Source organism: Rhodnius prolixus, unplaced genomic scaffold (genome assembly GCF_049639745.1).
Source record: "Rhodnius prolixus isolate KJV_2025 unplaced genomic scaffold, Rpr scaffold_11, whole genome shotgun sequence".
NCBI classification, from domain to species: Eukaryota; Metazoa; Arthropoda; class Insecta; order Hemiptera; family Reduviidae; genus Rhodnius; species Rhodnius prolixus.
The window spans coordinates 11,320,416-11,331,998 of NW_027411625.1; the positions used below are offsets into that span (position 1 = coordinate 11,320,416).

General features: G+C 33.1%; 1 protein-coding gene across 1 annotated transcript in view; it reads right to left on the reverse strand.

The window, feature by feature from the left end:
- The window catches only part of zye, a 34,104-nt gene extending 24,124 nt beyond the window's left edge, over positions 1–9,980 (reverse strand). Inside the window, exons 1-2 of the mRNA XM_074138581.1 lie at positions 9,934–9,980; positions 3,690–3,748 (exon numbers count right to left, since the gene is read on the reverse strand). Of these exons, the coding sequence (XP_073994682.1) occupies positions 3,690–3,746 (57 nt within the window). The 5' untranslated portion in view covers positions 3,747–3,748; positions 9,934–9,980. The remainder of the gene's footprint in view (positions 1–3,689; positions 3,749–9,933) is intronic.
- Between the last annotated feature and the right edge of the window lie 1,603 nt (positions 9,981–11,583).

Sequence of the window (11,583 nt, forward strand, 5' to 3'; positions counted from 1 at the left end):
TTGGGAATTTTATTTTTTAAAGAAAAAGAGGGGAAAGAGTTGGTTTTTTTTTCGTAAAAAACGTTTTACGCTTTTTCTTGCACTTTTTGACGATTAGCACTTATACAACTGTTCAACCAGATAGTTTTAAATCACTGTTTTAGCTGTTTTATAACATTTTGTATTATATAATATAATTTTTTTTTTAACCACAAATAATATTATTTCAAAATATTATATTACATTATTGTTTTATTGATTATTATTATATTATTTTTTAAGACAAAATGAAGGAACGATCAGACAATCGAATTATACTATTCTCGGTCTAGAGTTCGGTTTTTATTTAATGGTTAATAAAAGAAAATTATGACAAAATATGTTTGCTAATCACCTACGTCTGCGACCCCTTATATGGTAGTTGAACGTTGAACTTTTTATGAAATCCACTGACAAATTGAAGCTTACTAATAAGCTAATAACACTGTACTGTTTTCTACTCAAATATATTGTACTTTGACGTCCATTAACGAATTGGATGAATACCAAAAACTTAAATTACTAACAGAGAAAAGGTTATTCACATATAATAATATTATGATAACAAGTATCGAGATAAAAGCAAATAAAGATTTGTTGCTGTCATAATATATTATTAAAATAGTATTATATCAAATAAATATCTTTCTAGACAATAACTTTCCAAATTTAATAGTATTTATTGTGTGGCTGACTGTAAGACCCGCGAATTCGCTGTTTTATGGCTCAAAAACCCGCTCTGCGCTTTTTTCTTCTCTCTCATTGCTTAAATAAATTAGTTGCCCGCTTAGTAATCAAATCTTGAGATGTTGATTTTATTGGAAAAGAATCTGTAGACGATATTGACAGAGTCAAAGGAAGATTATTGAGAAAAATAAATGTATAAATTCTGTATATGTAATTTAGATTAGGTATCACGTCAGAGGAGAAGTTAATCAAAATAAAACAATATCTGTGGAAGAGGATTTACTAACTGAAGAAAGTAAAGGGGAAGAGATCAGGGAGTGGAAACTACCTAGTCGAATTTAAGTTTTACTGTTTTTAAGAGGTCAGTATCCGAGATACGTTGCGAATGAACTACGGAAAGGACTTAAAAGGATAAACTAACCGAAAGAAGAATAAACATTTGAATTTTATACTAATTAAACATGGTAATGTCAGTGATATGTGTAATAATTTTTACCTCATGCAACGTTTGATTTTTATTTCCAAGTATGAATACAAAAATGAAGCGTTTAATTTGTTTTAATTGTTCTCTGCTTTTATTTATCGACTAATGAGCTTATTTATGTGAGAAAAACAATGATGTCTTAATAAAAAATAAAACTAAGCATGCTATGTTTGGGACTTATCCCCTTAGTCCGCTAATGCGTGTAATGTCCCCGTCAAATTATCTCACCTATTCTGGAATTCATATAGTATAATATAATATTCTTATATTGCAGCAAATATATTTTACAGTTAGACTGAGCTATTGTGTAATTTTTTGCTTTTACCTTGAACCCGGCCCACTGACTGTGCTCATCACTTTTTATCGAAGCCCCGCGCGCTGTTATTTAATAATATAAGTATAAGTAACCTTACTTAAATAGACACACGCGCACATTCACCCTCGCGTGCAATTTTCTCTTACTGCAATGTACGTTGTACGTTGAGTTTTAGTCTGAAGCTGCAAGACTGGCAAGCTTCTGAGAACAGGTATCTCTACTGAAATCTACTTTTCTAGCAATATGTTTCAGATTAAAGTTTAGACATCAATGGTTATTCAGTCCGAGTAATGAGGCCAAGGAACATCTATGAAGCTACTATTTTGGGGTCTGAAGTTTTAGTGAAGAGAAACAAGAAATTTCGAGGTAGATACATATATTTATATATTTAGATAGATACAGATAGTTTAAGAAACTATAAAAACCACAGCTACAGTTCTAAGAGATTCTGCTAAACTTGGCACATTTAGATGTTGTCATTCAAGAAGTTACGAAAACCATACGAGTAGAAATATCAAAACGTTTTAGAAGCTAGCATCAGGAAATTACGAAGGTAATCACTGTATCTTAACAAGAACAGACCTAGAGAATAGAAAGGGGAATTTCATAAAGAATTATCAGGAGATTGACTTACGAGACTGTGTCAACAGATAGGAGATTGTATATTTAACAGGTGCAGATCAGCAGACGTGATTTCTTTTTATACACGGATCTAAACAAGAATGTACGGGACTGAAAGCAACTGACCTGTGGATAAAAGGAAAAGGATGCGGAAGGTGGCCATCTGATAAAGGTAGGCATCAGATGACTGTTTCTCAACTTGAAGTCATAGCGACCTTAGTGTGTAGTTGGCTGGGAATAACCAAAAAACGTCAGGTTACTTCAGTTAGAATCTTCTCAGATAATCAGGCTGTTTTGAAAGCCTTAGAAAAGTTGGTGCGCGAATGTGAAGAATACTTTATGAATTAGGAAGAAAGAAAACAATGAAGCTTCTCTGGGTTCCGGTATATAAAAAAAAATCCAGGATAACGAAAAAGCTGATGGGTTGGCAAAGGCACGAACAGTGTTTCGTAGGCCTAGAACCAACATTGTCCCGGTCACTGGCAACTATTAGGTATTCGAAGATGTGGCAATGAGCTGGCACAAACGTAATTTTTGCTCTGTCGAACAGAGCTAAGAGAGCCTATGGAGTCCTCCAAAATTATTCAATTTATGAAGAACTTAAGAAACTTAGAGAGCTGATTATTGGAAATGCACCACTCGCTGAACATTGGACATGAATCTCTTGTTCAACTTGAAGGTAATACGACACGCGTAGGGCCAACAGTATGGAATGGCAAAGTCAGTGGCGCACTTCCTTGGTTAATGCCCGCGCTTTGTGCGATTCAGACACAAGATCTTTGGAATGGATGTAACTTAGAGGGACAAGTTTATAAACTTGTTCTGAAGGATTTAAGTGTGAGAATGGTAGGTCTAGAATAACAATAATAATAGTTATTCGAATCTGCCCATTCTGAGATTCCTCGGATTGCGGTTGGCTACCAGGGTTAGAGGAAATTTATACTCGTATATCCTTCCAACTTCTTAATTTGGAGTATTTTAATATAAGATGAGTGCATTGGACGCCAAGGAGGGTTGGTTATCTCCGACTACTGGCTACCCTTGCTTGAAGAATTTAATTTAAGGCAGCCAACTTCAGAATATTTGGGTATTTGAAGAGCTTAGGAGATGACGTGAGTTGACTAGGGAGAGGCTATTGCTAATTGATGTCTACTCTCTCTATCTGGACTTGGAGAGCCTGAGCACTTACCAGAATTCCTTAGGGGTGTCTTCTTCAATATATATATATATAGGAGGACATTGGAGAGGGTTAGTTAGGAATAAGAAAGGAGTTACCTCTAACCATCTACTACCACTTTTCTTTCCAAAAATTCCCTAAAGAAAAGTGTATCATCATCTGAAGGCACCTGGCATAGTAGGGTCACAATTGGTAGCAATGTTTGGTCGCAATGCAGAATACCCCGTTAGCAAAAGAAGAAAAGAAAGCACAAGAATTCCTGCCACTTTTATTCAACGATTTTTCAGGTTTTATGTTTAGAAAATACGTTCTTATTGAACGTAGTATATTTACTACATGCACATGTTTCTGTCACTTTTAACTGCAATGCCAGTGAAATAGCTTACCTGACACATAATAATGATCCAAAAAATGGACTCCAAGCGAACAGCATTTCTTCTCATACCTGAAACAAAAAAAAAAGACGAAAGAATTAATTAAGCGAAAAATCATTGAAAAAAAGTGATAGACGTCAGGCACATCAGTTACTGCACAACTTACAGAGAAAACAGTCTTGGTATCTTTATCAAGGAAATTGACCCAGATTTCCAAAAAGATTGGGCACTCATTTTTTTGCTGATCCCTTATTACTTCTTTAGGGCGTCCTTATTTATCAGGCCTTCTAAGCGGTACCCTACCAAATATCAAACTTAACTTCCAGCGAACTTGAACTTGAACGTGTTACACTTACTCTCACTAAGTTCTTAGGAGACTGAATGCATTCCTGAGCATTCCTCCAATCCATCAGTACATCGTATACAACATTAAATTGAACTAAGCACACTAATAAGCCTATAATCATTGTACCGCTAACGCGCTATGGGCAGTACAATGAGCAGATCTAACTCCTACATCATGGTAAAGGGAATCGGAAGCTTGCCTACATAGAAATCGAATCAGTGCATAGTACAGGTCTCCAGCTTCTAAAATATTAATGAGGATAAATAAAGCATTCCTATAATGTGACTCATTGGTTTAATGACAGAAATCTACCACCTACATAATATTAAGAGGAATTAAATCTGGTCTCTAGAACTCCCCCATGTCATCACAAAGTACAATTCTACCTCCTGCGTAATTTTAAGAGGAACTAAAGCTTGCTCTAATGTGCACTAGGTCTTACAATATAAAAATCTACCACTTAGAGAATATTGACAAAACTGCAAGTATATCTTTGAAGGGCGCTAAGTCAGGAAAAGTATAATCTTTAGCAAACCACTAAACTCATAATTGCAGTACAATATACGGTACTACTGCCCGTACAATACAGCATTACTACAATCAAAGTTCAATGGAATGATACTCTTTACTGAACGAATATTTTGCAAATGAAAATTGACAGCATAAGGGTCTGTGACATCTAATAAATTCTAACCAATATTAATGAAAATTCAATTCCGAAAAATTATTTAAATGATATCAATTGCTATGAAAATTTGAATAAAATACATAAGCTTTTTCGACTATTTCTAAATAGCTGAAATTAGGAGCTGATCTATAAATGAAATGTTGGGTACTTGCTGATTTGTGCACCTTTATTTAATAAAGCATTTATCTAAGCTTAGATTAAAAGTCTACAGATCAGAAATCCGCACTCTGTAGTTGTTAGTCGCGTAATATTATTTAAAAATCTCTAGGCCTTTCCTAAAAGTATAGAATGCGATAAAGTTAAATATTTTGCCAGTGGCGAAGGATGTATTCAGAGGTCATACGGCCATCTTATGTAATTAAACACACACAAAGAGGCAGGTTGAATGTACATCATAAGAATACACAGTGTGCAACCATATAACCATACTGGGTAACAATATATGTATTTGTTCTTAAAATTTCTACCAGACACTCCTTTTAATGAATCTCTATTTAATAACTGTGCTGACTAAGTTCGTGTGTGAAACCTGTACACCTCACTTAGATAAATCTGGTAGCTGTATTATGAAAGCTTGAAAAAACTGTCTGTTAAAAGAAAGGTGATATGGCTGCCCACTACTTGAAAGGGTTAGTTTTATAATAAATGTGTATCAGTACTTTATGCCGTCTTGGGGCCGTAGATATGCTTACAGTTTCCCTTAAATTGTGTACAATTTACATACTGATGAGGAGGCAGAGAGTCTTAAAACTAATTTACGATACAACTATTTATTAAAGATTGCTGGAGGCAACCTCTAGGAATTCTGAAGTTTCTTTCCCAAATAAAGGTCTCCAGCAAGTCATTTAATACTTAACTTTCGTAACATTATAATAAAGTGGATATTTGCGGTTTGTAAAGAGGCTGCGTCGAATATGTCGAAGAAAATCTACTTCCTTACTTCTTCCGGAATCAATTAACGACGAAAGCTGGCATATATCTACCTGTACGTTGTACTAATAGGGGCACTTATAGGGATACTTAAATTCCCCTAAATAATGTAGAGGTTGTATCCAGGCATTGTTTTGCCTGAAGGCACCTTACAGCCATGTTTGCAGTGGTCCTTAATACGATGAAGTGATAGATCTTCGTATCTTCTATTCTCTGTTGCTGCTTTGAAATAAGCTGCACTTTGATAAAGTACTCTTCAATTTAACTTTTTTTAACCCTCGTTTTCTCCTTTCTATCCTCCTCTAGCAACCGGTAACTTGTTATGAGTCTAAATTTTCTATCAAAAATTGAAGTAATTATAAAAATTGTACAGCTGTTTCTCTTTCGATAAGTAAACATTTTATTTCTGACTAACTGTCCATTTTAAATAAATTGTCTTTTACTTCTTTAGATAGTAATCAATAATCAAAGATTGACTCTACTGATGTATTTCAATTTACTAGTGTGACAAAAAACATGAATATTTTAAAAGCCATATTCGTTACCTAGTTAAATTAAAAATGATCGGACTGCAGGTCAAATGGGTGAGTTTTGTTAGATTCAGAGATAAAAAGAAATATCGTCAAACAAATCGATACGAATTAGTAAAGGAAACCAAGAAATTATGCAAAGAATAATTAAGCGAACTTTTTCCCTGAGGCAAGGCAGAAAAGCTGTATGTTGGCACTGAAAACCTCATTTTGAGAGATGAAGCTCAGTTAATGGGGGGGGCTTTTAGCTTTAGACGAACTTTCTTAATATGAGGCGGAGGATTGTAGTAATTGTAAGGAGCTTAAAGTAAATATTTAGATTCGTTTTCGGGAAAATAGCTAAAAGTAAAATAGTTGTCCTGTTTACACCAAATATCAACTTTGAACTTTTCGATATTTTCTGTCTTTGCGTTTACGCCAAAAATACCATCAACGCAGGTCTCTCAGCCTGCAGCCAGGCGGTCCAACCACTTAATAAATCAACAGAGATAAACAACATTAATTCCAATAACATTAATTAAGCCCTGACTGTATTCCACTTTCAAGGACAAGTACATTTGAATACATCGGACAGAGTTACAATACATAAATAGATATGACATATATTTCTACCTCTTCTTACCAATCACAATCGATCAGTCCTCCGAATTTTTAGTAACCCTGAACACAAAATAAATCTGATCTCAAAACTTACACGATTCTCTCTTAAAGCAATATATGTAATCGAATGTTTTGTAAATTTAGTATTTGTACTAAATAGATATTTAACTTCAAAATTAGAGCTATTCATGTTCACTTGCTTCAATGTAATAAAATTGTTGTACTGAAGGAAGCATGACCTAACAAGTCCCCCAAATCCTAGTAAAATCAATATTCTTTCAGAAAAATTTGCACACCATGTAAGAAAGCACATTGTGCCTATTGTCCAAAACCAGATTTTTTTTTTTTTTTGTCTTGTTTGACAACAGAAAAGTTGATATCATTGTGGAAAGAAGGCTCTGCAACCTCCAGAAACTAGGAGATTTAACAAATGATTGTATAGTATAATATAAAAAAAAATATGTTTTTAAGCTCTAAAATGATTTTAACTGCCGTGATTTACTCAGTTAATTTAATATTCAAGTATCTTTAAAAATACTCGTCAAAATGTATTTTTAAAAATCTTAACAGACACAAAATATGCCAATTTTCGTACTCTGTCACGGTTTAAGAACAATCATAAAAAATGAATCCTGAGTATGTTTTGTTTCTCTGAAATATTAGTAATTTTAAGAAGAAATTATTGTTAAACAGTTACTTTTGTTAAAATTACATGTTATCTATCTTTATCTACTGTGTTTTGCATATTATTTATGTTTATATTCAACATGTATTGAATTTCTTTGTTAATTTAAATGGGCGTCAACATCTGAAGTTGCTGGCACCCGGAGCTTTTTCTAGCATACTGCCGGCCTCCGGTCAGTGTTTTCTTGTTCACAGCATGTATTTTTTAAATTTTGTTACTAAATTCTATGATGTGGCATTGACCCAGAACAGTTACAGAAGAATGTTGAAGATCTAGGATTACATATTTGTGATAACTATCTACTGATTCATTGGCAAATAAATATAGACAGGTAAGTGTCCTATCACAAATACATATCTACGCTACTCAGACATCGCTAAATTACTCTTTAGTGTTTTTCACCACTTTCTTCTATTACAAATTCTTGAATCTAGAAATTCGCTTAAATCTAGAAAAGTTTAGTTGCTTTCATCATTGCACAGATTTTAATTTTATTCTGTTTACATTCTCTATGCAAATAATTTTTGACTATATGCAGTGCAATGCGTTTGTATTTCCCGTATGAAAAAAAAAAAATTAATAAAACTAAACTTTCTTCAATAGGATTGCGAAATCGCAGCAGACATGGACCATTAATAAAATCATTGTTTTGTTTGTTTTGGTGTAAACACTCACACGAATTTAAATTAATACAACTAGTATATTTTCTTCAAAACTTCGAGTTTGTTAAAAAATTCAAAACTGCCGGAGAAGTACCCCATTGTTGAATGGATTTTCACGTTTCTAAGATAATTTCTTCTAACTTTACTCTAAACTTCCTATTTATATTAAAAGTTTTTATTTGAATAAATTTTCTGTGAAAATTCGTATTAGGCATTTTGAGATGAGTTTAAAGGTTTCTATAAGTCAACAACTCGAGAATATTAGTAAGAGAAAGTAATGTGAGTGTCATACTAGATTTAATTAAAGCAAAATTAATTAGGGATTTGTAAAATTTGACTAATAATATAAAATGACATTATTTATATTTATCTATAAATAGTCGATGCCATGGAATTAAAAAAATAATGTTTATATATATACTTTTTAACATATTAATTTCTTTGTATTTTTTTTATTTTATGTAGTCAACTTTTAATGATTCTACGTTTTTATTGCGGATGTAACCTCATCCTATTGTTGGCGTAGTAACGTTAATGTACTTATACAAGTAACTTCTTTGGTATGTAAATAATTGAAATAGTGAGGTAAAATAAATGTAAGTGAAATTCTATCTATTAGCCTGCGGATTTGAAAGGATTGAGTTTGCAAATAAAATTAGATTCAAGAAATTACACCGCGGAAGGACTGTGCGATCGCTCCAACCTTAAAAGACTGATTTTCACTGCAAAATAATTTTAAAATAAAAATTGAAAATGATCAAACATATTTAGAACTGAAGAATTTTTTTCGGGAGGGCCATTGGCTTATTAGCGCCAATAAAGTATTGTGATTATTAATGCTGAAGCATGGGTTATGGAGAACGTTATTTTCTCCATGGCCAAAAGGAGAGAACAAAATGCAGACTTCAATTTTTTTTCTGAAATATGAAACTAATAAAAAATGAATTTAGAAGGAAAATTAGATGCTGAATTTTTCAATAGAATAAAAAAAACAAAAAAAAACGAGACAATTGCACTAAGCAGTGCTGAAGCCGGTCGGGCGAATTGTGAATTGATAAGAATTGACAGAGTAATAATAAGACTTTTCAGATCTAATGGCAATTTTTAAAAACAGAAAGCCTATAAGTAAATCAATTCACTGGTGTCTATATGTAAAATCTTGTTCAATACTTCAGTTCAGCTTAGAAATTAGCACTTCAAAAAAAAAATTGAGCAAGCTCATTCAGATTTTTTTTTTTATCTTACCATTGTTAAAATCCACAAGCAACAGCAAATACACACAAAAATAGTCCTATCACTTTTGTTGTTAAAAAAGTACTTAGGTCCGCATGCTGTAAAATCAGTCAGAATGTCTTAATATCCGATGAAAACTTAGTTGAAGTCCACTTCCCTAGACCAAATTGATTAATGAACCTCTGTTGATGAAAATCCAAAACAGGTGAAGAATGTAAAATAGCGACTGTTGTCTCTATCTTTTTCTTTCTACAATGTTTTATTTAGGGCCAGAATATGGCTCCGGTTGACTATAAACTAAACGAACACTACACTGAGGCACGGTGATTTCACAGCTTTCTATTTCCAAGAAGAAAATAATAAGCCTATGGCATTTAGTTGCACAGAGTTGGATAGATAACCCGTTTGGTTGTCTTTATCCAGAAAAAAAGGTTCGTGAAACATAGGAAAAACTGATCCAGTAAATTTGCCACTTTTCGCCTGTTCTTGATTTTCGTTATGTTTTTGTTTGTTTTTTTTCGAATTCAGAGGGCTTGCAAGTGAATTTTTAATATAGATTTGAATATCCAAAAAGAGACTTACCTGGGAGAAGGTGTGGTTTACGTGCCTTGTTCGAGTGTTAAATACATGGATGTCACTTGTGAAAGTACTTATATACTTTACCCTGACCCCTCCAAGCAACTCCTCAACCTTTACACAGCCGAATATCTTTATTTCTAATAAATTGTTATAGGGAAGTATTTTAATTCAACCAAGCGAGTCGGATCTTCTGTAGGATCATTATTCCGGACCTAGATTAGAACAGGACGTGACGTTGTCATCAGAAGATTGTCCATATCTTTGCAAAAAACCAGCTCAGACGATCTGAAACTCTGTTTCAGAATTGATTATGTGCTTTAAACATGATTATTGCTAATTTAGAACATCTCAACAAAAATTTCCGATGGAAACAAAATTTCAAAAATTGTCAGCAAAAATAACGATACTTATTAGGAGGAGTATGAGAAAGCGAAAATCTGGAGTGACACTCTTATGACTTCATGAATCATGCTTAAGCGAGGCGAGTGACATGGTCAACTACTTCAGAATACTCTTTTGGGGATAGCTTAAATAAAATTTCAGACATACATGTATTTAATGCGCACATGAACTTTGAAGAAACTCGTTGGAGTCGGCACCTTTACCAAAATATCCATTTTGATCACCCTCACCATTTTTACCACAGCTATTAACCTCGTAGTTAGGAGTTCAGACATATTCTTCAAACTTTGAATATTTGAATAATATTTAAATCTTACTAACATTATATTTTAATACTGAAATGATATATATGTCCTATAAGGGAAACCTATATACTCCTCTCTTCCAAAATACCCTTAATCGAGTTGGCCTGGAAAATGCTTCAAATAAAAGTTTTAGATCTACTGAGTGCTATGAGTATGTCATTGAAAAAAGAGTTGGAACTGTTATCGAGAAAATTACAAAAAATATGATGGAGAAATTATCCGGTTGAATGACTTTGATCGCCAACTTACTGGCATATCCCATGGGAGAGCCCAATCGGCGCAACCCAAGCAAACCAATTTTTTTAAATTATTATTTTTAATTAGGGTGTTCAGATCCACACAACCATAGTTACCCAGACCAGTTTCCAAAAATCATTTACATATACGGGGGACACCTCACAACAGATATTTCCTGAGAAACTTGATTTAAGAAAATTTGAAGCGATCCCAATAATTGCTCTTAATGGTATTAAAACCTGGCGTGCACACTCTTTTCTCTGTTCCGTAATCAGAATTCAAATTGAAAAATTGTCTGCAATCACTGAATTTTACTGGACAAGATTTTGACTTGAACAAATAAGTGCCATCTTCAAATTCAGAACTTGGTTTTTAATTTATGTCAATCGCTCTCAAAACCAAAAAAATATTTTTTCATAAAAAAAATTCGTATAAATGTGATTGCTTATACATGCAGTCATCACTCTGAAGTGAGCAAGTGAAAATTGTTGAATTCAAGAAAATATAAAAAAACTCAAACATCTATGCTGTAAAGTTAGTAAAACAGTACGAAAATCGCAAATATAAACGGGAGCTAAAATTGCGAACCTCACAAAAAATCATTTATTCTAGATAAATGCTACAAATACAATTGAGAAATCAATCAATATTTTAAAGAAAATCATGTAAACGCAAAATCCTTTCAGTTCTTTTAAAGTCCCACTTCCAT